The 27,398-nt window shown below is 38.7% G+C and overlaps 1 protein-coding gene across 4 annotated transcripts in view; it reads left to right on the plus strand.

Annotated features, from left to right (window-relative positions):
* The window catches only part of LOC108431597 (E3 ubiquitin-protein ligase RNF123), a 205,893-nt gene that overhangs the window by 63,655 nt on the left and 114,840 nt on the right, over window positions 1–27,398 (plus strand). For 3 of the 4 annotated variants that reach the window (XM_037532207.1, XM_017704847.2, XM_017704849.2), the window contains exons 32-36: window positions 2,057–2,083; window positions 7,973–8,112; window positions 14,546–14,734; window positions 17,633–17,708; window positions 21,940–22,024. In XM_037532207.1, coding sequence (XP_037388104.1) covers window positions 2,057–2,083; window positions 7,973–8,112; window positions 14,546–14,734; window positions 17,633–17,708; window positions 21,940–22,024 — 517 coding nt within the window. The remainder of the gene's footprint in view (window positions 1–2,056; window positions 2,084–7,972; window positions 8,113–14,545; window positions 14,735–17,632; window positions 17,709–21,939; window positions 22,025–27,398) is intronic. The other variant, XM_017704848.2, reaches the window with a different exon arrangement.

Consider the following 27,398-nt stretch of genomic DNA (forward strand, 5'->3'; position numbering starts at 1 on the left):
ATGGACTTCAAAACATGTTTCTAATAAAGTGGACAGCCAGTGTACATTGTTGGTTAATTATTATCTCACTGTTCACATTTACAGCATAATATCGCAAAAAAGGCTGAAATTTACTTTGCACTGGAGCTACAAGGCTGATGTAGCTAGAAAGTAGTGGACCTATTAGCACTGTGTGAACAGCGTGACTCAGTCATCACACACGACACACTGTTCTCTCTAAAAGTGGACAAAAGTATGGACATAATTCAGTCTTCCAAATGGCTAAAGCTACTTTTTGTAGCTATGTGACAGAGTACCATGCAAAAGCCGGCCTTTGTTTATGTAAAATGGCTGTTAAGTGCAAATTTCTCATTTATCAGCTTCAGGAAAGAAACATATATTAAAGTGTCAACAACTAAATATAATATCAATTTATGGTATTTAGCATGCACACTTTTGCCTTCTGTTCTCTTCAGTTTATGAAAGAAATCTCCTGGGATGTTTTTCCACACCTCCAAAATTCAACTGTAGAACTTTTCCATGTCTTATATCTGATATCTATCCTGTACCTGATCTCTGAAATAGCTCCTGAAAATGAATAACTAACTTGTAAGTAAAAGTAAATACTGTACTTAAGTAGTTTTTTCATGTATCTGTACTGACGTTTTTCCCATTTTGGGTGACTTTTTACTTTCACTCCACTACATTTCAAAGTCTAATATCTGACTTTTTCCTCCACTAAATTTTGTGAAATCTGTCATTCCTTTTGGTTTCTGTGTGCATAAAAACGTAAGATGTCAACGAAAGAAGCACAAAGCAAGAACACCAATCAGGGAACAGCGCGCACTTTGTTTTGAGCTGGTTTTGACCTGTTGGACATGCCGACCCAGTGCAGCACACATTCAACAATCTGACAGTTTTGGGAGAGTCTGTTCAACATAAATGATGAACTAACCTAACTTTGTGTAAATAGAGCACAATATAGAAATATGTCCACATATGCAGTCGAGACTGACGCGGCTTTTTTTTTTTTTTTTTTTTTTAATTTATGCAAACTCTTTCATTTTATAGTAAATTAGTTTGGGCTGGTTTATGTTTATGAACAGAGGCCTACAGATCAACATAGTAAAGGAAGCTCATTTGTGATCCTGAGTTTAAAGCCAGTTTTTATTAAACTTGTAATTAAGTTGCAAATACATATTAAACTGAAACTTTGCTTGTTATTTCAGAGCCACTCGGTGCTACCTGATGTAAATTGTTTGCCTTCAGTGTTTTGTGCTTTTGATATTTTTAATAGACATCAGTGTCAGACTAATTAATGGCATTTGCCAAGAGTGGCACTGGAGTATCTTCACCTAAAATGAGTGAATAAAGCAAAAGTCTTGTTACGAACATGGTAATAGGACATCAGAGCCACAGTGAATCTTTTAGTACTTTTACTTTTGATACTTAAGTATTTTGGAAGGCAAATACTTTTGTACTTTTTCTCAAGTCGAGGTCTAAAGGGAGGAACTTTGGGTATCTCTACATTAAATACTCAAATACATGGATTGTGTACTTTGTCCACCACTGGAAAATAATTCATTGAAGGCTGGCCTCCCAACTTTTGCCCAGCTCTATACTTTTGTCCATTTGTATAGATAAGTGTCTCATACAGAGTCAGAAACCACAGTAAGTAACTCTGTTTGAAATAAACAACTAAACATGGGGTAAACTGTGTGAATTTGATTTCTCTGTGTGAAAGTCTCAGATCATTAGATGTTTCATTGTTCTTCAGTTAAGTTAAATTCTGTCTTAAATTCTTCTTTGGTTTGATTTCACAAGAAGAAACAATCCCATACGCACATGCTACATCCATATCTAAGTCAAAATCAGTGCCTTCTGCATCAATAGTATGAGACGGAATCTCATGATGCATGCCTTTACTTTATCTTCCTCCCTGTGACAGTGCAGAATGTTTCTGCTCCACTGCTGAGCCTTTGTTCTAGCTATGCATGAATTCATCCCCTCGTTTGACCAGCCTTGTCTCAATGCTAACGCTGTCATCTTTTCTCACTCTCATTTGCATGACTTCCAGGAGATTTGTCAGTTGCTAGTTTCCAAAGTAAGTTCTATTCCTATTTCTGTTTTGTTTCCCATTCTTTCTCCACCTCTGTTCTCCCTGATTAGAGTTAGTGAAACTAACCGTTGCATTTAGGTGCAAGCCAATTTGTAGAAACTACCAAAATAGTGTTCACATTGATGCTACTGCAGATGAATGTAATTTGTCTTAATTTCTAGTAAAACATTCCCCTTGTTGCAAGTCCAGCTCCTCCCAATTCTTTCACCTTTGTCTGTAGAATGTGAATGTATACACCTTCTATACGCTGTTTTTTGTTTTCCCTTATTACTGTGTAATTACAGGTATAGCCGAGGTGGGCATTATAACATTGTGGTACTTCAAAACATATTCACAACTTAATAGTGTAATGCATATAAAGTGTTTCCGAGATTTGAGAAGTTGGAATAGGTTGCAAAAACGTTTTTGTCAAATGCTTTGAATACTAACAAAAATCTATAAATACCTTTTACATTGTGCACTGCACTAAATCCAGTTAAATGGGACTAAATATGCTCTTGTTCTTGCAGAGAACAACCTCAAATATACAATTTTCTGCACATTTCTGTTTATTTGCTCGAGCTTAACGCATTGTAAAATGTAAAATGTACCTAACTTTTGCACAGGCCACATTTTATGCTTAATTTTTTCTCCCAAGATGTTAAAAATGATTGATTATTTCACAACTATTTCTATTGAGTTTATTACTTTTAGTTTTCTTGCTGTTAGATACTATTTATATGTCTTTTATGTAGGAACAAAACCTCTTATCTCAGATAAAAGAACTTTTATAGTAGAAGGAAGTGTTTCTAACTAATTTTTATATATATATGTATGTATGTATGTGTGCTTTGGGTCATTTCTGTTGGTCCATTTGTCATAAAATTGAGACACAATGTAAGTCGCAGCTGACCTTTTAAAATTATGTAAAAAAAACTTTTAAATGAACATAAATTGAGATATGAACTTCTGATAGCAAAGCCATGCTGATGGTGAGCATTTTATTTAGGTATTCATTATTTTGTGGGATTTCTCTACATGTATGCTCACGTCAGCCCTAAACTGGTAAACTGCCCACTCCTGTGCATACTGAAACTAATTACTCTCAGCCTTAAGATACTGTGGTGGGTTCCTTTCGCACTTGTACTTCAAATTTGTTCTCAGGTACACACAGATAGATCCTACGGACCAGTTTGAAGACCACTGCTGTAGAGCATATGTTAACTTATGTTCACTTAGAAAATCAACTGACATGTAATTTGACCAGGAGTATTCAAACCTTTGCATTCAGCTGTGTGTAAATATGTGCATAATTCTGATATCACAGCTGTAATGAAGTCAAAACGGGCGGTTTTTAAAATGTACTTTAAAACGTATAACAGTGACAACATACTACATCACACTTTCATTTTAATAAAAAGCGAGAAAAACAAGGTGATATTGGCAAAGTAAGAACTCGATAAATGCTGCATGTTTGATGCAAACATCTTGAGGTGATTGGTAACATGAGAATCACGACGGGGGTTTAATGCATCCTAATATGAATTGTAAATTTCCTCTTCTTGTGGATTTGCATAAATGTGGCCATTCAGGATCAAGTCCACTGAGAGCTTGATGTATTGCAGATGGAAACCCATTTGCTCAGGCCAGTATTGCCTGATCTAATGAAGAACATTGGGAAATCGACTTCAGAGCAGCAGGTTCTACAAAGCCGCAAAATAAACGCCTCTTTTGAAAGAACAGCAATTCTCTTGCATTTCTTGTCTGAATCAGCAGCCTCTTCATTTCCATGCGCTTAATGCGTTGTAATTAGGAATTACGCATGCTTTGCTTGTTGTCTGTGACAAAGCCCATGAGAAACAACTGAGAATGTGCTGATCTGAATACATTCATAATCTGTGAATATGCCGAGGGCCATGCGTACATTTGTGCTTGTTTGTTTGAGTCTGCTAAAGATTTTGGATGTGTTTTAATGAAAAACGTTCAGCGGACTGGCATGGACACTTGGCATTAGGGTCTACTGGCTGTCGGTCAAATAGAACTCACAGTTCAGCCCAATTCAATCCTGCGTTCACTGGTTCGTGCTCTCATTGTGATCTTAGAAAATCCTTCTTCCTTGTTTATTACTTTTCATCTTATGTTTTTATTTATATATATATATATGTATGTGTGTGTGTGTGTATAATTATTTTACTAATATTTTACAAGTAAATTCACTTGTTAGTAGCCAAATTATTTATTATTGAAAGCATATAAACTAGTGTTTTATCCTTGAGCTCAGGATTGGCTTTGCCCCAATAAACGTCACTTGGGGTCTTCTCAGGGTTGGGATAGCTACTGAAAAAATATTAGTAGCTACTTTCCTGAAATTTGCAGCTAGCTACCGTTTAGCTACTTTTCCAGAAAGAGTAGTGCACTACTTTTTAGCTGCTATCAAAGTGTGACTGTCAGAACATTTGTTCTGATTGTCAGAACATCTCCACCTGACACATGAAACAGGCCCAGCTGAGTGTAAACAAGACGCTGCATTTAATTGTGTGCCAGAAAGAAACATACAAATGTAAAGTTGCAAGTGTACAAAAAGTGTAAGCAGCAATCAAACTTACACACCCAAAAATAACCAAATACAAACCAGAGAATTTTGTGCAAAGCACTGTCAACTGTTAAAATAAAACTGCTCCAATTCAAACATTTCAGCAAGACACACTGATCAGGCATAACATCATGACCACCTCCTTTAGTGCATGTTGCACTGGTCTGAGTGGATCAGACACAGCAGTGCTTCTGGAGTTTTTAAACACCTCAGTGTCTCTGCTGGACTGAGAATAGTCCACCAAACAAAAGTATACAGCCCACAGTGTCCTGTGGGCAGTGTGCTGTGACCACTGATGAAGGACTAGAGGATGATTAGCTCATACTGTACAGCAAAAATTGTCTCTGGCTTTACTTCTACAGGCTGAACCAACAATGCAGTGGACAGTGAGTGGATACAGTGTTTAAAAACTCCAGCAGCACTGCTGTGTCTGATCCACTCAGACCATCACAACACCCACTAACACACCACCACCATGTCAGTGTCATTGCAGTGCTGAGAATGGTTCACCTTCCAAATAGTACCTGCTCTGTGAGGGTCCATGGGGGTCCGGACCACTGGGTAAAAAGGGGCTAACAAAGTATCAGAGTAACAGATGGACTACAGTCTGTAACTGTAGAGCTACAAAGTGCAGCTATACAGTAAGTGGAGCTGATAAAATGGACAATGAGTGTAGAAACAAGGAGGTGGTCATAATGTTATACCTGACCGGTGTACATTATAAACATCTTGCTGCTATTGGAACAAAACCTCGTATACATTGTTGTCATTTTTCAGTATATTTTGAAGTTGCCCATTACATTATGTGTATATTTAATGATAAATGGACCAAAATGAATGGCTCAAATTACTGGTTCCATTGACTGACATTAAAAGCATGTGTTTTCCTTCTCCTGTAAACTTTACTTTTTTGAGATGTGAGGTTTTCTTTCAACAACAGAGCTATAAACAATGTTACGACCTATTATTTCCCGGAAAAAGAAATCCGGGAAAAATCTGGGTTTATTTTTTGGCTTCTAACCTTTAAAATGTCGCTCACGTCTTTCATAAAGAATGAGCCTTACTCCCATGTTGACAACTAGTGGTCACCTTCTGGGCTTGCTGTTTGATCTTTCAGCATATTCTGCCTTTGTTTTACAATAAAGCCAGAGTGAACCAGGGAGCATCAGTGAACTGTATTGGAGTCTGTATGGATGTAGCCTTCTCTCTGCCCTCCTTTACTTTCTTGTTCTTTTTTCTGTCCATTTGCTTGTGGAAACATGCTTGTGTGTGGTGTTTGCGTTCAGTCGTCTCCTCAAAGCATCTTCAGATTGAAGAACGACCACAGTGACGGAATGATTAGCCACCTTGGATAACCTCTGGTTGCGGAACATGTTCTCGCTGCCGCAGAGGACATAAAAGTGGGTTGGCCTGACATAGACTTCCATTTCCCAGTCACTGCCTCCATCCCCATTTCAGAGAAGCGTCCCACCCTCCCTTTCTCCTTCAGTCTCTCTTTCGATCCTGTATACTTTCCCCATTTGCCCTTTAAACCCTATTGTCCCAGCTGCTGTTGAACACCATAGGGACAGAGAGACTGCCCCAGCTAATTAAACACAAAGGTTATTTCTCTGTTACAGGACGGCACTGGCCGCTCAACTGATTAGCTTCTTTCAGAGCTTCATTTAGAGTGTCCACTGCCCTCTTTGCTCTGCTCTCTGAGGCTTTTCGCATGTCAGGCGCTCTGCTGGACAAGCTATTGAATTATCCAGTGTGCTCTGTATGCAGGGCGGCCTTTTGTCTCTATACAAAAGGCCAGTGAGATAGCGGTAATGATGCTGTCGGCCCATACCTTATTTTTTTGTATCAGCCGTAGGTGAGCTGCTGACAACCGGACGGCAATGTCATTTGTTCGCATTGTTTTGTGTGATAAAGTTTTGTCCCGTTTGACCGCTGTTGATGAGCGTCGGCGTATTGTGGCTTATGCTATTTTCATCACTCATTACGGGGGAATTAGGCGTGTGGGCCTAATGAGAGGGGTAACAGCTGATTAGAGAAAAGGGATCGTTTTGGTTTAATTCTGGTCTGCTGACATTCGCCAAGGTATTTTCATACGTCTTTGTGTTTTCTCGCGTACAAGTTTTGTCACAATCTGTTCAAGTTCAGCATGTGACCGGCATATCGGATGTGTTATAATGCTGATATAATTAATTAACTACAGTGCGAAACCGTGTCATCTGCTCATCTAGTCCCCGAGATAAAAGGACAGAATGGCACAAAGCTAGGAAGTCATTTCTGAGTCTAACTGCAGCTTTCAGATTAATGATGCAGGATAAAACACTGATAGCACTCAAACCATTTGACATGGTTGTTGTTGCACTATTGAAACACTAAAGGTCCACTGTGATGTATCTGTAGGCCACTGACAGACATATCGTTCTGATGAATGATTGTGGATGTAGTTCATGGTATGTTGGCAGCAGATATTCACCACAAAAGGGGAAAATACTCAGTCCAGTATTGGTGTACAGCTTGTGCACTGATACTGTACAGATTTTCAGTATCAATAATCTAATTAGTCTATTGAAAAGTCGACCATTCCAATAATCTGCAACAGCAATTCCAATAAACTGCAAGTCATAGACCCCCCTTCCTTTTAATGTATTGCCAGCTTGGTAATGAGGTACATGTTATTTATTTTTTTAGAAGATATTTCTTAGGAGATTAGATACAAGATAATCCACTTGCATAAGGAAAGTGAAAGTCAAAGGAAAACAGGAGTTTTCAAAGCTAAAGTTCCAAAAAATTATTAAAAGATATGAAGAAAATGGAAGGCCTAACAACAGTGCAAGACCTAGTAGACACCAAAACTGTCATCATCAGATAAACAGCACGTAGAGCTTTTATCTTTAAGAGAGGAGAAAATCAAGCTGCTTCAGATCTGGAAACATCTACAGATGTTTCTGTGCATCCTTCCACTGTGGGAAGACAACTCTGGATCTGAAAGGATGTGTAGCTGTCAGGAAAACGTTACTGAGAAAAGGAAATAGACAAAAAAGAACATTTGCACTAGAAACAAAATATCTGAGATGTTGAAAAAGGTTTTTTCAAATTTATGCGTCTAAACGTGTACGGCAGAAAATGGACGTTGGAGGTGTGAAGGGTGGTTTCTGACTCATACTGTTTATGTAGAACTTGTTTTAAAATTCAAAAGAAAAAAAATGTTATTGGTATTATTATGGGCCACAGCAGGTGTTAATTCTCAATTATCAGCCTAGAAAGTATTTTTGTTGTTAAACATGCATTTCTGTGATTTCTTGCAGAGCCTTGCCCATCCATCCTGCTCCAGAGGCACATGGCGGAGCTCCTGAGTCAGGACAAAGACATGGCCGCTAGCTTCCTCAACAGTGTCCTCAACCAGCTCAACTGGGCCTTCTCAGAGTTCATTGGCATGATCCAGGAGGTAAGGTGCTCGTGCCTGCCCCATGATCTGCCAGTGATTTTGGGCCATCCAGTTTGTAATTCTGGACAGCAGCACCACCAAATTGTGGGTGCAGTTTGAAGCTAATTGTTGCCATTGTGCAGAATATCTGTACTCAGCCAGTCACGTTCAGTCACTGAAATGTTTCTGCTGCTGCAGAGCTTGACTCACATGAAACCTTTATTCACAATGGGCCAGATCAGTAGTATTGTCATTGCTGTCACTGGCTGTTTTAGAAGCTTAGTCATTCACATTTTGAACAATGTTTTTGCATATAAATGGCTTAGTCATAGAGATTGTTGCACAGAGTTGTCGATATTAGCATCACAACCATCACTGCAGCGAAGAGTTTGTACCTGTAATTAAACGAAAGCAGTGTTGCATCCAGATTTACGGTCACGTACCTTGTTTTACTTGAACCGATCGTCTCATTGTTATGCAACGTCACATTTATATCCTGAAGAAAACAACCATTCTGAATACATATAACACGAATAAGCTACCCTTTCCCCTGTGAGTCACCAGTCCTCTTTGCCACCCTTGTGTACGCGCCGCCTCACTGAACAACATTACCCTCTTTAATTATGCAAGGAACCCCCAGCGGCTGCACACCTTAAGCACATCCTCCAAACTTCATCTTCTCCTCAATTTAAATCTCCGCTTTCCCTCTCTTGTGCCCCCTCCACCCCTCGTGAAACTATAATTTGATCCCAAGGTAGAAGGAGTGCAGCCAAGAAGACGGATTTTCAGAAGTGAAAATAGGCCCTGCTCCACTCACCCCCTTTTCCTGTGGTGTCATTATTAGTGATGGGAGGCTTTAGGCTCCGTTGGGCGATGGTGGGAGACAGCAAGGCTCCCTGGTTCATAATGGCAGAGAATTAAGCTCCAGCAGGGGAGCTAGAAAAGTGCACTCCTGCCAGCCCATCTCCCAGCTCTTAAGACGGCGGCCTCTGACGCAGAGCGACACGCAAGCCGTTCACTTTACTGCAGATTGGGCTTTGAAGGTCGGGTTCCTTGGCCCGGAGGTTAGCCAGCTCTCAGGGGTTGGCTTTTGACGTCTGATGATTCTTGAATTAAGAGGCAGCTTCTTCAGAGAGATGGAGTTGGTGTTTTCCAGTTCGCTCTCTGAGAGAATGGATGTGAAATGGAAAGCTGGTGTGGTCCAAAGAGAAACAAAAGGGTTTTAACGGCGTATTGTGTACCAGGATAGTATTGACATTTTGGAGTTTAGCAGTTATCTTGTGTTGCTTTTGACAATTGTGTTGTTTTGCGTTTACCAGCTGATTGCTTTAAGGATGTATCAATAAAATGCAAACACATCCAGAGTAAAAGCACATAAGGGGTTGTAGGGTAGTTCTTCTGCCCCCTGAAGAGACCCAGACGAATACAGCCTTAATATTGTTTTTTTAAAAGAAAAAAATCTGAGCAATGTAGGAAAACGTTAGTGAAACTTCCAACATCTGATGTCCAGTTATAATTTAAAGCTTTAGTTTGGTGTAGTTAGTACAGCTTTTGTTATACAAGACTTTTTCTGATGACAGTCATATACTGTCCAAAGAAAAACAAGTAGTCTATAAGATTAAGTGACCTTTATTAGTCCCACAATGGGGAAATTTCACGTCTGCATTTAACCCATCCGTGTGCAGTGAAACACCACATATGCACTGGTGAAGACACACACTAGGGGGCAGTGAGCCCAGGGCAGTGGGCAATGGTGGGCAGCCCTATCTCCAGCGCCCGGGCAGCAGTTACAGTGTATCACAAAAGTGAGTACACCCCTCACATTTCTGCAGATATTTAAGTATATCTTTTCATGGGATAACACTGACAAAATGACACTTTGACACAATGAAAAGTAGTCTGTGTGCAGCTTATATAACATATAACATATATTATATAACTTATTTAATTTATTCTTCGGTCAAAATAACTCCTGATTCGCTAAGCTGCAGCCCAAGACTGCCCCACTGAAGCATTTGAAAGGCAAAATGCCTCTCTAGGATATTGTTCCAGAAATGTTATGCAGTAGGATTTTGATCAGAAAGACACAAAGCTGTTCTTTGTATTCACTGACTAGCTACTATTAATGTTAGATGTTTCATAGCTAATAGCTGTTTGCTGGAGATGACTTTTTGCAGCTCTGCAGTTTCATTCATACCTGATCTGATCTGTCATGTCTAGTAATTGTTAACACTTAATTAAATATTGATTGCTATTGCTTTGTTTGCATTATTAGTTGTTGCTGTACTACTACTACTACTACTAATATTACTATTAATCCTAATACTACTATTACTACTACTACGAATACTATTATTGCTATTACTACTGTTGCTACTGCTACTGTTACTACTATTACTGCTAGCATTACTACTACTACTATTATTACTACTATTACTACTCCTTCTACTACTACTACTGCTGCTGCTGTTCCTATTATTATTATTATTATTATTACTACTATTACTATTACTACTACTATTACTACTACCATTAGTATTACTACTATTGCTACTATTATTATTATTATTATTATTATTATTACTACTATTACTACTACTATTACTACTACCATTAGTATTACTACTATTGCTACTACTATTATTATTATTATTACTATTACTACTACCACTACTACTACTATTACTACTGTTACTTCTACTACTATTATTACTACTATTAATACTATTACTACTTCTACTTTTACTACTATTGCTGCTGTTACTACTATTAAGACTGTTACTACTACTACTACTTCTACTACTGTTACTACTATTACAACATCTACTGCTACTAATATTACTACTTCTACTACTATTACTATTACTTGTACTATTACTATTACTTCTACTACTACTATTACTACTACTGCTGATATTACTACTTCTACTACTACTATTACTACTTCTACTACTACTGTTATTACTATTATTATTACTTCTACTATTACTATTACTACTACTTCTACTACTACTACTACTACTACAACAAATAATAATAATTATACCATTACATAATTGTTCAAAATATCCAGTTATTTTTAATATTTAATTAGTTTAATCCCTATAACTGTTTAATAAATAAACTAAATTGGCATTTCAAGTTGTTCTGTGTTACTGTCATTCTTTTTTTTCTCATACGTTTCTTGAACAAAGATGGTTTCTCAAGGGTTCTTTAGTAAAGAAAAAGGTTCTATAAAGAACCTTGAACACTCACACATAATTAAATGGTTCTCATTATGAAATGGTTGTTCAGATTGATAGAGAATATGCTGTAAATGGTTCCACATAGAACCTTTTTGAAAAGGGTTCTATATAGCACCCCAAAGGATTCTTCTATTTTTACAAGCTTGACATTGTAACAAAGAGAATCCTTCTATACTCTATAGATCCCATTTTAAAAATAGAGAATCCTGCAGTCATGCAAAAGGTTCTCTGAGTGTTCATGGTTCTGTATAGAACCTTTTTCTTTACTAAAGAACCCTTGACGAACCATCTTTTTTAAGAGTGTAGCTTATTAAAATGAAGTGGAATCAATAAGGCATAATGGAGACAAAGGCACTAAATATTAAATTAAGTGATACTTTTTAAATCCCACAAACGGGGAAATTCCACCTCCGCATTTAACCCATCCGTGAAGTGAAACACCACATACACACTAGTGAATACACATACACTAGGGGGCAGTGAGAACACTTGCCCGAAGCGGTGGGCAGCCCTATCCACGGCGCCCGGGGAGCAGTTGGGGGTTAGGTGTCTTGCTCAAGGACACCTCAGTCATGGACTGTCGGCACTGGGGATCGAACCGGCGACCTTCCGGTCACAGGGCCAGTTCCCTAACCTCCAGCCCACAACTGCCCCCATATATGGGGGCAAATATGAGTTAATACATGAATTTTCAATGTCAGTGATTTTACATTCTGTAAAAACCTTGATGACAAACTGATGCACGATTCACCAGGGGGGCTAAAGATTTTCTTTTTCCTTACTTTCCTCTAACTGTGCAGAGTTTTCTGCATCATCATCCTGTTTGTGTTAAAAGCACAGGCAAGTTTGGCTTTGCAGTTAATTTTCCTTAAAGGGGGCTTTTTCCTCCATTGCCTCATCTATGTATTTTTCATTCACTACAGGCATAATTTCATTATAATATATACTTTCATCCCAGTACAATTTTTTTGGAAAGCAACTGATTTCACTGTCAAAAGCATATATCTGTAATTATCTGCTGCTGATTTCTTCTGATTCCTGTAGCCTGGAGATAGACGCTCCAAATTTCAGCTGCTCAGCAAAATTCTCTTATTTGTGTTCAAGTTCAGAAATTCCCAGCCTTTTCACTCTCATGACCTGCTTTGCTCCTGTGCCGAAAATGAATGAGAGATGAAATGAAAAACGGACAGCTGCAGTGAAAATGCAGAGTTATGCATGATTTCCATTTTGCTTATAAAGGAAAGGAGAACTTTCCTGATATTTGTTGGTACAGTTAATGGAAAATATCATCAATGTTGTGTCGGTAAAGACCAGGATATAAAATGCTTTCTCAGGCTCCAAAGCGCAAATTGCATTTCACCCTGCTGAATGTGTTTCCATTAGCTTCCTCTAAAATGGAGAGGTTGTGTGTTTCCTTTATTATGGGGAAGTGTTTACAGGGGAGAGACGTGGTGCTCAGCCCTGCTCCTCCAACTTTCTTCTGGAGACCTTACTGACCTGATCCAGCTAGTGAAAGGTTTCAGAGCATAAATATTGAATATATATGAATTTAATATGTGTCGGTGCACATTCATCCATTGTTAATATGCGTAAATTGTTAACAGTATATCATCAGTGTCAGGACAAATGTACATTTTTGACATTTTTCGCTTTTTTATATAATTTGAAGGTTCCAGCTGCAATTTCCACTGTGAAAAAATTCATTAAGAATGAAGCAGCAGAAGAAAATCCTTTATTATTTAGAATTTTTGTTTGCCTTTAACTTTAACATCATGTTATGAATGTTTGTTACTTTTTCTTTTTTAAGTAGATGCAAGTTTTTGTTCAGGCAGTGATGATGTGATACGTATCTCAATATTGATCTTTACAGTTCTGAAATCATAGAAGGCTGCATTAAATAAAAAATGCCCCTTAAAATGGACAAAAAGTATTTTTTCAACATTTCGACCAACTGCAGGCATTTTTGACATATAAAGGTCAGTTTTATAAAATGTATTAATATATATTTTGGTTTGTCCATCTGAATTTTCATGACCAAATCATAAGGCAAATTATTCAGTAACTGCATGAAATAAATAGTAAAAATGTAAATTTTTATTTATTCATTTATTTTTTGTAAAATCTCCCCTCAAATTAACAGAAAATGTGTTTTATGATCACACATATTGTTATTTGCATACAATTCACTGCTGAAAGCCAAAAATCTTTGTGTTATTTTATAAAAAGACATTCTTTGTATTATTTTATAAAAATAATTTTTGCAGAGCAGATCACTGAAGAGACACCATCTGTTTATAGTTTATAGCCCAAATTTGTGGAAAAATGGGTCTTTCAGCTTCTTTTGCTGTAAGCTTTTAAAATGACATCACCCATTGACTGGAAAGAAGACAGCTCTCATATGGCACCCACTTATGAATGTAGCTTATGGAATATGAAAGTTATGAAGAATATGACAAAGAGCAGTTTGGAACCACTGGTAGTTCTATGGAGTTTCAGAGGCTACGTGACTGAGGATGTTTTGATATGAAATGCGTCATTCTAGAGAAAATTGCTGAGTCAGAATAATTCACAGTGGTGGTGATAGGAACCAGACGTCTGAAGAGATTAATGTCTCTTAAAGCTCCTTCATAGAAAGTTATTATGCAGAATAATGCTGAATACATTTCAAGATACCCGAGAACTTGTTTTAAGATGAATGGATTTGAGAACTTTTTTTTTTTCTTTTTTCTTTTCATTTATGGTGGAGAGGTACATGCAGGGGGTGATAAACCTAAATAGTAAGTTTTATTCCATATTTACCGCTATTTTACCATTGTCAGCATTACATATAAAATCTTAGACAGCATGTGTAGGTGCACTGGTCATTTTGGAAGGTAAATAAAAAAAAAAGCTAAATTTGTACTGTAGACATCACAACCCTCCCAGTACCAGCTACAACCACTATAAACAACTCTTAGTCAGTAGGTTTTCCTATAATTTACCAGTTGACCATTTCACATCAAACCACTCTGAATTGCTTAATGTTTACAACGACTGAATTATCTGCCTTTTTTTTTTTTAATTGTGGATTTGCCCTTTATTGCTGTTATGGCAGGGCTTCATCAGTAAGTTTTGAATATACTGCGAAGCAAAATGCAGTGAGAATTTAATTGCAGCCCATGTCCTGAATGTTTTGTTGTTCTGTGTACTAATGAGTCGTTGTGTCACAGATCCAGCAGGCGGCAGAACGTCCGGAGCGCAACTTTGTGGACACGAGGCAGTTGAAGGTGTGCGCCACATGCTTCGATCTGTCGGTCAGCTTGCTGCGGGTCCTGGAGATGACCGTCACTTTGGTACCCGAGATTTTCCTGGACTGGAACCGCCCCTCGGCCGAGCTGTTGCTGCGGCGACTCGCTCAGGTGGGTGAGGGCACATGATTGGCTGTGTGGAACAGAAGCAGCTTTATGATCAGGGTAGCAGAGACTGGCTGTCTGATACACGCTATGATGACATCAAGATTGACCTTTTACACAATGAGTCAGTGAACGATGTAAAAAGCAAACCACTTTGTCAACATTTTTCACACATTGTTGTCATTGTTAGGATTGTTTAATTGCTGTGTTGAACAATTATTGTTGCGATTTATTGTTCAGTTTTTTTCAAAATGGTGCAGCAAACTGTGTTGAACACTTTGCATGTTAAATATAGCGAGAATCCTTTCCTGGGTGAGCAGACTGTCATGTAATTCATAAGAATTTCATGTACACTTACTCTTAAAGATCTTCCAAACAGAGGTTAAACAGGAAACAGGAGTTAGATAGCTGTTGCCTTAAATCTTAAATGTCCAGACATCCAAACTCATACAAGATCTCCATAATAACTTTACAGGAGAAGGGAAAAAACTTCTTTACTTTTAATGTAAGTCAGTGAAAGTCATTTTGAGACATTTCTTTTTTCATCATGCCATTTACATATATATAAATTGATTATATATATAATGAATAGTGCTTTTCTGGATGTTAGTGTTTTTGTTTACCCATTTTCAAGCCTCTCTTCGAGGAAGTCCAGTATTATATGTAGTTAAAAAGCAGCTCCTGGTTTGACCAATCAGTGCTCAGTAAATTGAGCTCATGATGTCATTGATGGCATGGTGGGTAGCGCTGTCGCCTCACAGCAAGGAGGGCCTGGGTTCGATTCCCCGGCCGGGTGACCAGGGTCCTTTCTGTGTGGAGTTTGCATGTTCTCCCCGTGTCTGTGTGGGTTTCCTCCGGGTTCTCCGGTTTCCTCCCACAGTCCAAAGACATGCAGTCAAGCCAATTGGACATGCTAAATTACCCCTGGGTGTGAGTGACTGTCTGTGTCTGTCTGTCTGCCCTGCGATGGACTGGCGACCTGTCCAGGGTGTATCCTGCCTTCCGCCCGAAGACTGCTGGGATAGGCTCCAGCACCCCCCCGCGACCCTGACGGAGAAGCGGCTTAGAAAATCGATTGATGGATGGATGTAATTGATGATATTGATAAGTCTCTGTGGCGGCTGTGAAGGTGTCAAGGAAAAATATGGACCCAAGAAATTCTTCTTACTTTTTATTGTTTTTATGTTGATTTGAATTATGAATATGACTTTATTCTAATGTATATTGTGATAAACTCACTGCTGAGGTAAACTGATTAAAAAATTTGCTTAGATGCCTAAAGCTTTGGCACAGTACTGTGTGTGTATGTATGTATGTATGTATGTGTATATATACTACCCCAGTGGTCATTAGGTGAAAGGCTGGAAACACCCTGAACTGCCCGCCAGTCCCTCACAGGGCAGCTTAAACAACTAAATATAATATTTTCCAAAATGTACTGTGCCCATCATTATTACAGCTTTCATTCTTTTTGTGCTTTCAGTTTTTCAAAGAAATCTGCTGGGATATTTGTCCACACCTCCAAAGTTCATATAGATGCTTTCGTTTTCTCAAACACATGATGTGATGTTGGGGTCTGGCCTCTGGGGTGGACAGTCCATTGTTCTGACAACATCACCAGCTTCTTTATTTGATTTGCCGGTGTTTTTCTATGTCTATTTGAATTTCTCAGTATAAGAGCTTGTTGACACATCCATTAAACCCATAGTGCTGAGTTGTCTTCTTACGGTGGAAGGATGGACAGAAACACCTGTGGATGTTTTCAGATCTGAAGCAGCTTGATTTTCTCCTCTCTGTCAGATATGAAAGCTTTCAGTGCTCTTCATCTGATGGGGCAGTTCAGCAGATCTTGCACAGCTGTTTTAACTCCAGTTTTGGAAACTCTAGAAACTTTGTTTCTTTATATTTTCCTGACTTTCTGGTTTCTTGTGCGTTTGGATTATCTTATATCTAATCTCTTCAGCTCTTCTGAAAACTTGAGTAACGTGGATGTAATGGTTGTTTTCACTGTAAATTCAATAACTGATAACAGGGTTTTGGTTTATGTTAGCCTGTGGGTTTTTTGAGTTTTACATTGCTCTGGCTCACCCACCCTAAGGAACGTCTGAAGATGCTTGTCTGGGCTGGGTTTTGTTTGTATTAAGTCATATCTGTATCCAAGCTGCAGTTTTTTTTATGTAACATGACCCGGCATATCAGAGTTTCTTGCGACTTCTCATCACCATGCCAGTGTGTGTGCATGATTTCCTTCTTCTATTCATTGCTTTTCTAAGCCTTCGGGTTCATAAGGAGCACTTTTATCCTTAACGACAGCTTAAGAATCCCTTTCCTTGTGTTTGTGTGCATGCTGTATTGGCCGTTCCTGTTCCTTTCTGAGGGCGACACAACTTTCTATCGTTAATTAAGTGCTGATTGGACCTCCCTCACTTTATCATCAACACATAATTTGCTCCACAATCATCTTTCTCCCTCTTGCCCCCTCCCTTATTTGCTGTAATTCACCCCTCATCAACAGCTAATTCCTCCTGATGTTGCGGTGTGAAGCATGTGTGTGCAAGCAAAGAATAGATTAATCATAGCAGACTGGATGTATTGATGTGTTTGAAATAAATAACAAGTCTGATGTCACACCATTCAAAAAATCTAACCTGAGTTAATTATTATTATTAGCAGTTTAGCTGATGTGTTAGCCAAGCTGTAATTTGTAGATGGGCTCCTTATACTTGAAGTAAGGCCCAGTCACTCCCTGCATGCCGGGTTTTCTCATGTTGTTCCTGAAAGCTTTTGCACAGGCTTCACAATCACTATACGAAGAGTCTCACTGTGAATCCATAGCAGAGAGAGCTTTGAGTGCATCTGTGTGGTTTTAATAATAAGGAGCTTCTTCTGTTCTCTCTTCACCAGCTGCTGAACCAGGTGTTGAATCGAGTGACTGCCGAGAGAAACCTCTTCGACCGGGTGGTCAACCTTCGCCTCCCAGGTAACGCTCGGACATATGACATGAGCCCACTTTGCTCTGTCACTCGGGTGGTAAGATTAACAGTGTTAATCATATGCTGCAGTAGGAAACCCAATGATGATGATAATCACATACTTTAAAATTGTACTTGTTCGAATAAAATCACAGTGAAGGTCGGTGGTGAGGTCAGGGCAGATGAAAGGACGAAACTATTTACATAGCTATAATTTATGAAGAGGAAACAGCTATAGTTATTTCATAATTTCATATTTAGGCAAGTTTTTCGTAATTTTCTGCTAGTATAAAGAAATATGAGAGATTCAACAATTATGAGAGATTCCTTTTTTTAAATGTTATTGATTCCCCCCTGTAGTCCACTTGTTTGTGTGGTTTTATGTACCAAAACGGTCATAAATCACTCTTACAGGGCCGTTTTTATACCTTAGTAATAAGCAGGCCGATTTTGTTGTTATGCCTTTAAGACTTATATATGTAAATGTGTTCTGACTGACTGCGCTATATAGCATGTTTTTGTGACATCACAAAAGCAAGGACTTTAGTTTTTCCACATGTATGGACTGTATAGATTGCGGGTTCTGTGATATGGGCCCTTTAAATGGATAGTTCTTTATCTATGGTATAGTGATTATGGGCCCTTCAAATGGATAGTTCTTTATCTAAAATCTGATTGGCTGATTAACATTCAAAGCTGAAGAAAAATATTGAATCTACGCACACATCTGACTGCCTAACAGCTACTGTATTCTGTATTAATGCACCAAATCACTGACAAGCCATTGGGCTGTGAATGTACTGTGTAATGTACTGATAGATGAGGTAGGCTAGACACCTACTTAACTACTGACTGACTAGTCTAAGCTACAATGCTATCCCTGCAGTAAATTCCATGCTAGTGGAATGATTCACTGTAAAACTGCATTAAAAATATGCCTCAAATTCCATTCAGACAGTTTTTGTCTTTTTGGTTAAATGTGCTTTAAGTAGTATTCTGAGCTAGGCTGCAACTTGCTCCCTACTTTCTGTACAGAATCAAAATCAGAATCAAGCTTTATTGGCCAGGTGTGCTACGCATACAAGGAATTTGGTTTTGTTTACAGGAGCTCACATTGCACAGTATCAGACAGACATTCACATGTAGAGAATAAGATAAAATAAATATAAAATATAACAAGATAAAATAAAACATGCATTCCTACCATCACTCACTCAGACACACACACACACAGTCATACCTGTAAACCTTACAGTGTGCAGAGTATGGGTCTAAAGTTATGCAAAAGTTTGAACACCCTTGATGAACTTGTCCTTTGTTGATTTGAAGTGAAAGTGAAAACAACATATGAACTAATGATAATTTAAAAAGTTTATTATTTAACAAGTACATATATATTCAATGTATTCTGTCAATACCACAATAATACTTTGTCACTGATATTATGATAGGAAGCTGTCATACCTTTTATCCCATATCGTATATGAAAATAACACTTCATTTTAAAGCTTTTTTCCTAGGATCATCTATGTTCAAGGGCATCTTATACTATATATTCATTTTAATGCAGTTGGAGCGGCGAGGCTCCATTAAATGGGTAAATTTATGTCAGTGCAAATTTTTTTGAAAAAAGCCAATTGACCTTTTTGCTTTCTCTCATTTCCCACCCATCAACCTACTTTAAGTCTTTCCAATTTAAGCATTTCTAAAAGCACACGTTTTGTATCATTTCACATCCAAATCAGCTCCAGAGGCTTTTGAAAGTTGGACAGGTGTGCTGATGGATGGGGGGAAAAGGAGACAATGGCTGAGTGTAAAATCATAACTCAATTTTGCCAGAGGGTATTGAGGTTGTCCTCAGCGCAGGGGGGCAATTTATCAGACATGGCAAAGTAGAATGACAAGATTCATAATAAATGACACTGGGTCACCTTCTTAGTACTGAGTGTGCCGTTAGCTACACTGCTGTGCTGAGGAGAGCTGTTTGTAAATCAGCTGGCTCTTTCATTTACATTTACAGCATTTGGCTGACGCTCTTATCCAAAGCGACTTACAATTTGATTAATTTACACAGGTGGGAGAAGGTAGTGTTAGGTGTCTTGCCCAAGGTAGTGTAGGGTGCTTGTCCAGGCAGGGGATTGAACCCCAGTCTACAGTGTAGAAGGCAGATGTGTTACCCACTACACTAAACCATGGCTAACAGGTAATATAAGTATGCATTTAGAAAGAGGAAATAATACAATACCTTGCAACTAGACTTAACTAAATCCCGGGCTTATAAACTAAACTATATGAGTCATATGACTACACACACAGGTGGTACACATTAGAATTCGGGTGACCGTGAGCACTGATTGGAGCGTGAGAGAGAGTCAGAAGTCATGTGATTCCCCTGAGTCTGAGTTGGACTCCAGGTCTGAGGGAAGTATCTCAGTCATGCGATGAGGAGTCTGGGAGATGAAGTCCGTGTCTCTCTGCCAGCCAGCCCAGGAAGCCTCAAAGGCTAAAACTGTCCTTAGCCATGTAGGGGTAGCATTTTCCTGCAGTCACCTAAGTGGCCAGCCCAGGCGGCTACATAGCTGCAGCATAGCGTCGCTTATGCAGCTGGCCCAAGAGGCCTTACAGCTGCGGCATGGTGGTCCAGGCAGCCCTATAGCTGTGATGTAGTGTCGATCAGGTCCTGGATCCAGGCAGCCTTGTAGCTGCAATACATCGTTACTCAAGCGGCCGGTCCAGGCCACATCACAGCTGTGATACAGCACTACTGTGACGGCCAGCCCGAGAAGCCTCTGAGCCACGGTTGGAAAGTCACTTTTGGCTGCTGTCTCAGTGGAATCATGGCAAAGTCCTCAACCAGCAGGGAAACATGAAAGCATACAGATAGAAATAGAAAATAAAACAAACGGAATGAGGCAAGCCATGTACTCGCAACGGAACGCATCTACTCACAAATTACTGTGAATCTAAAAAAAAGGAGTTTACTTTGGGGCAAATTTGGCTTTACAATGCCCTGCATGTACCTCTCCACCATGAATGGCTTAAAAAAATGTTTTTAGGCCTAAACCTTCTCAAAACCATCATAAAACAATGTCTCAGACTGCATAGATATTTTTTGTAGTAAGCATCCAACACTTCATTTGCTGTGATCAATTCTGACTTAGATTTCACATCAAATCACTCTGAATGACTTTGCTACACCGTAATTATTGTTATTGTAAATTAATCAGTGGAATAACCTTTTAAAAGAATAGTCCAGTCAAGAAAAGCTAATATTGCTAACAATGAATGAAAGTGATTAGCTACCATTTAACTTGATGCAAACTAGCCCACTTCTAATTAGTGAGTTTGTTGTTATCATGTTTGGCTATGCCTTTCATCAAATACTTCACACAAAAAATGTACATGAATAATCATAAATGTAAGCTACTGAGTTTCATTCACTATTGGCATCATTTAATGACAGACTCCCTTAAATATGCATGCAAAAACATGAGCCGTCTAAATGCACAATTCATTCAAGCAGCATCATCACAGATAATGGAAAATGCCAAAACCTCAAAAAAGAGCTTAGCAGAATTGTATGTTAAACTTGTAAACTGACCATTTTGATCAATTTCTTATGTCATGTTTACATTCAGCGATCAAAAAGAGCATCTTGTTTTGTTTAATATTTATCCATGTTCTAAATAACTGTACTTAATCATTTTTCTCTGCTTCAGAAATCCCATTTTTAGTTAAGCGTAGACCAATTTTGACCCGTCAGCTGAACCTAATTTGCATGAAGAGAATGACAGAATCATTATCAAAGACGCCACTCAGGTTTCCTGACGCTATTGTCTGTCTGTTCTCTAGATTGCTGCTCAATATTCAAGAATCAGGTGTTCTGCAAATTGCTTTCGGATTGCGTAGCGGGAATTAGATTGAACACAGAGAATGAGCGGCAGAGCGATTTTCATAGTGACTGCTGAGAAGAATGTCCCTGCAAATCATGTTAATCAGGATGAAATATGCATGAACACAAGCATCCTTTATCTCTTTTGCAACATTAGCCTGTTATGTTTGTTAGTTTCTTGTGATTTGAAGTTTCAGTGAATTTGCAGTAAGATGTGTGTATTTATTTATTTCTGTTTCACTGAGAGAATAAACTGAAGTGAAATGGAATGTTCTGCATCTTCTATATGGCCCTTTGTTGGAACAGTGTTGGTTTAAATTTGGGCTGCTTGTGTGTTTGTTGTGCAGGGCTGGAGAGCGTGGATCATTACCCCATATTGGTAGCAGTTACGGGAATTCTTGTGCGCATCCTGGTCGACTCGGAGAGACAGGGGTGAGTCCTTGACCTGTTAACCTCATTATTGTTCTCTTTTACTGGGTGGTGAAGAGCCAGGGCTGTACGTGAGAAGAACCTCTCAATTAAGGTGGCTGTGTCTGGAGAAAACTCCTCTGCATACCTGGTGCTTTTCCATGTGTGCCTGGTCTAGGGAGACTAGGGAGGAGCATTTTGCTGTTTTAAACTAACAGTATTAGAATATTGTAGCAAAAAAATATTTCTGTTGTTATCAGAGGTATGAAATGAAAAATTGTCACAGTTCCTGCCGATTTAAAGACGCAAATTCAGAAAACACTCATCAACATGACCACACCTGAACGTGCTGCAAATACAGAAAACACCTTCATCTGTGCTTTATTGGTGGGATTTTTGCCAGTATCCATAGACATGTAGATCCTTCATATTAGTGCATATTTCAGGCTGGAATTGTTATAAATTAAAATCAAAAACATAGTAAAATGTAACGTTTTTCACCTAGATAGCATCCGAGATTTTCTGTAACTGGTTGTTTGATTTGATGATTTTATCTTTGCATTTTAGCCAAAGGTGATTTATGAAAACCAAATCATATCTCCAAAATGGTAACTTTACAGGAGAAGGAAAAAACGTTCTTAATATATAATGAAAAATTATGTAATATGATATTTTTACATTTTGTAGCATTGTTGGTTGTCTGTTCATGAAAGTTTAACACAAAGCAAAGGGTAACTGGCCATTTCAATTGATGTAAAAAGAAAAAAGTAGTGACTTATCATGTAATGTGAGATATAATAACTGATCTCATCATTCTCTGTGGTTTTACATTGCATGCTTAGAAAATACACCATTCATTTTTTGTGAGCTACACATGCCATATTTAAATACCTGATCTCTTTAGGTTGCACTGTATATTGTTTGCTATTGTGATATTGGCCTTTGTGATGAAGACTGCGTTATACAGACAGCCACACTGTCCGTTCACAGCATGTTTACTATGCAATATGATCATCTTGACCCATCACATGGCTAGTTGGATGGTTTGATAAACCAAGATAATCTCACGGAAGTAAATTATTTTGGTCAGATGAATACAGTTTTGAGCCAGGCCACATTATTGATCCACACGTGTGTTTTAATATGTTTAAAGCACTCAAGAGCAGCAGATAGAGGTTATGTGTTATGCAATGCATAGGGTCTCCAGGACTGGCATTGGGACTTCCTGCCATAGATCATAACAGCTATGAAGTTAATCTCAATAGCACATGACCTTGAGAGTGATACTGCTTTTATACAAGTTAAAAAAGCCCTAAATGTTGTATCAAACGTGCTTTAATATTGGTGAGTCCATCCTCCAGAAACACAGTTCTCAGAGTCGTTCTTTGAACACCAACTATGAGTGGAGCATTGTTAAGGTACCTGCTGAGGAGAACTGCTGATGCTTTGGCACTTGCCTTTTGCATTGTTGATAGAGCTGTGAAACTGGTTGAGCTCAACTTTAACATTTGCCAGATTAACCTGAGGATAATTTCATCCAGCCAGTCTGTAAAGTAGCCCATCTTATTTGCTTAGTTAATTCCACTTTGTTCCTTTCGCCACCACAGCTGCTGACTAAAACGCATGCTTTAGCAGGAATGATAAGAGAATTTGATTTAGGCCTGCTGTCAAATGGGTCATATACTGTATTATTGTACAAAACTTATCAAATGTGCTCAGCTTAAAGTACAAACTTAAGAATGATTACCTGCATCATAAAGCAAGCCTTCATTTAGCAACCAGTACTTAATATTATTAGTGGACAGTATACTGGTTATTCTGGTTCATTGGGTTGAAATCCATCCAGTTTTGTCATAACCAATACATTGGTATGCCATGAATAATTGCAGATAATGCATATAAGCAGTCCAAACTGTGCTATTGTTATCCTATTTGGTTGCATAGCTGCGCCAAAGACGTTTCAGTCATGTTTTAATAAAACATGAAAACAGAATAGGGCCTCAGTCACCTATATAGGTTATCTTCTATGTAACCTTCTCACAAATATATCCAGAAAGAATAAATGACTTGTTTTTAACGGCTGTTTTGACTGGAAATAAGATAAAAACAAAATGTTCTATATAGCAGCAAAGTGGTTCTACTAATCTACTAATTCAAAGAACCTTATATAGGAGCTATCATACCGTACTTAGCTCATTTTGTTGTTTTTAACAGTGCTTTTCTGGAACAAGCTTCTACCCCTGTTTAGTCCATCTGAAACAATCCACTTTGTGAGGCAGTGGACATTATTTGTTGTTATCCTTAGCCTAACATGGACACCAGAACACTTCTGTTTATGCTCGTGCCACCTAAAAGGATCCACCTGACTTGGTGGTCCCAACAAGCCATGGACCAGCTGGTACTGATAGCATAAATGACCGTAATATTTTCCAAATTTAAGCAGTGTCTTACAGTAGGAGGCACGCATGTATGGGGGGATGTATATGTGAGACAAAAGATTTGACAACTTTGATGAAACTGAAGTTGGCTTCGTATTTGAAATTTCTTGTTCCACCTTAAATGCTGCAACAGTTACATTCAGGCACCTGCACAGGTGTTGCAATGTAACTGCTGTTCTGTTTACGGTGGAACGGAAAATTTGAAGAAAAAGCTGGCGAATAAGAAGCTTAACTTAAACCTTGAAGAAATGGAAACATTTAGCACAGTGTTGGAAAACAATATTGACAGCTTTATTTATAGATTATTCAGTTTTGTCTCTTTGTGCAGTAAAACTATTTCCCATTATCATGGTTATTAAAAATGATGCTTATTGAAATGTGACCGGGCATCCTAGAATAATAAGCCACAGTTTGTTGACAAATTTAGGCTTACTCAATTTTATTTGGCCAAAAAAAAAAAAAATACTGAAGCCATTAATCTGAATTATTCTGTGATATAAGTTTTTTGTTAATGTTATTGCACACCCACTGCTGTGCGATAGAATGATGGGAAAATGTGCTGTTATTAGTAGAATGATGTGCAGAATGCCTTTTAACCAGTCAGATTGTTAAACTGCTGAGTAACGTAAGGAATTTGGTCCATATCACGCAGCCCTGTGATAAGTGAAATCGCTGTTGTGAAGAAAACCTTGTATCTCCAAAATGGTAACTTTACAGGTCAGTAAAGTAATGTAGGTCAGTGGAACCAGACGTCTTTCCCAGTCATTTTGGGTCATTCTCTTTTAGTCCATTCATCAGTAAATTTACATACAATGTATATATTAAGATGAGTTTGGAGGTCTCTATATTTGAATAGCCACACCCATCTCAGGTCTTCTACAGCTCAGTAGATACACTTCCCTAAAAGAAGAGTCAGAGTTGGTTTCTTTGTTGGACAGAAGGTTTTGGCACTGGTGTCCTGTCTCCTTGTGACTTTGCCATGAGCTTTGAGGTGGACTTTCTTTTTAAAGACCACTTATCATTCGGTGGCTCTGAGGAAGTGGAGCGACCCCCACAGCTGTGTGTGTGTGTGTGTGTGTGCGCGCATGTGTACGTTTTGTGCGACTGTGGCCAGTCCTCCAGAAGCGATCAACACTAATTGCATGCTGTGTTGCCGGGAGCTGTGTCTGCCACCCTCTGTCTCCTGTGTGTACGTGTGCACATGTGTGAGTTAGGCTGATACTATCAGGGGCAGAGCCCACCCTGTAACCCCTCATTATTTTTATCACATGAGGGAAATTAAATCTCAGAGCTGTCTATCGCCGAGCCATAAAAGAGAAATATCCTGTAGACCCCAGCTTTATCTCCATCTGTTTTTACTCCCTACCTGTTTTACTTCAGCCCTCCTTTTTTAGCATTGACCTACAAATGGGGCTGGAGTGGTGAGAGAATTGGAATACTCTGTAAATATCAAGGGAAATATCAGCGGTGGGCAGTGAAACTGTCATCTGTCAGGTCACACACTGTCTGGAACTTGTCAGAGCGAGAGACGACGCCTAAAAGCTGGTATTTGTTTCAGTGCTTGCTTTTCGGACTATGCCCAATATAATCTTGCTGCCAGCATGAACTGTGAAGAAAAAAAAAACAGACAATATTGGGGAATTTTTCATGATAGTGAAAGTACTGCTGTTCTCATATCACCCTTAAAAAGTGATTCTTCAAGGGTTTTTTTTGGCAGGGACATTGGCTGTATTGAGTACTACACAGAAGCAGACACCACTCTTCATTCATTTGAAAAGCTCATTACAAGTTAATCATTCTTCGCTGTCAGGACAAAAGTAGAAAACATAGACTTTACAGGAAATTACACAGAATGCTCCAACACAAAGTATAATATTTTTCGATTAGCTTTTTTAATATTTAGTAGTCTACTGTTTGCCTTTGTTACAGATTCCATTTTTTTCACAAGACTTGCTTTCAGTTGTTCAGGGAGGTCTGCAGGGATGTTTTTCCACACCTCCAAAGTTCAGTCTTGGAAGTTGCTTGCATTTTCTGCTTCTCAAGATGCAAGTAATCCTAGACACATTCATTTATGTTGATGTTTGGACTCCAACAGTTCCAAAAATCCAACAGTTTAACAATAAGCTTCATTGCAAGGACTGGAGGTACTTCACCCTCTGCAGTACATATCATCATCAAAAGATTCAGGGAATCTGGAGAAATTTCTGTGTATAAGGAAAAAGGCCAAAACCCACAGCTGAATGCCCTTGATCTTCAAATCCTCAGATGTTACTGCATTAAAAAGCAGCATGTTTCTGTGATGGATTTCATTGCATGTTCTTTATGCTTTGGTAAGCTGTTGATAATAAGACTTGTATACCTGCCGATTCTTGCTGTTATGAAATCGGTCATTTGTGTGGCAGCAGTGCAGTGCATAAAATCATGCAGATACGCAGTGATACAGCTTCAGGTAACATCAACCAGAATGGAGGGAAAATGTCATTGCAGTGATTTTGACTATGCTGTGATTGGTGGTGTCAGACAGGCTGGTTTGAGTATTTCTATAACCGTGGAACTCTGGGATTTTCACACACAGCAGTCTCTAGAGTTTACTTGGAATGGTGCAATAAAGAAAAAGCATCCAGTGAGCTGCAGTTCTGTGGACAGAAATGCCTTGTTGATGAAACAGGTCAGTGGACTAACCGGACTGGTTGGCGCCGACAGAAAGGCTACCGTGACTCAGATGACCATTCTGTACAATTGTGAGGAGCAGAAAAGTGACAGCACATTGAACTTTGATGGGGATGGGCTACAACAGCAGAAGACTACGCCGGGTTTCACTTCTCTCAGCCAAAAACAGAAAGACACCAAAACTGGACAGTTGAAGACTGGAAAAGGGATGGTGGTTCACAGATGACGTTCAAAATTTGGTGCCAATAACACATTTTCTTGGCACAACATACTATTTGAGTATTGTTGCT

Source organism: Pygocentrus nattereri, chromosome 21 (assembly GCF_015220715.1).
Source record: "Pygocentrus nattereri isolate fPygNat1 chromosome 21, fPygNat1.pri, whole genome shotgun sequence".
In the NCBI taxonomy this organism is placed as follows: Eukaryota; Metazoa; Chordata; class Actinopteri; order Characiformes; family Serrasalmidae; genus Pygocentrus; species Pygocentrus nattereri.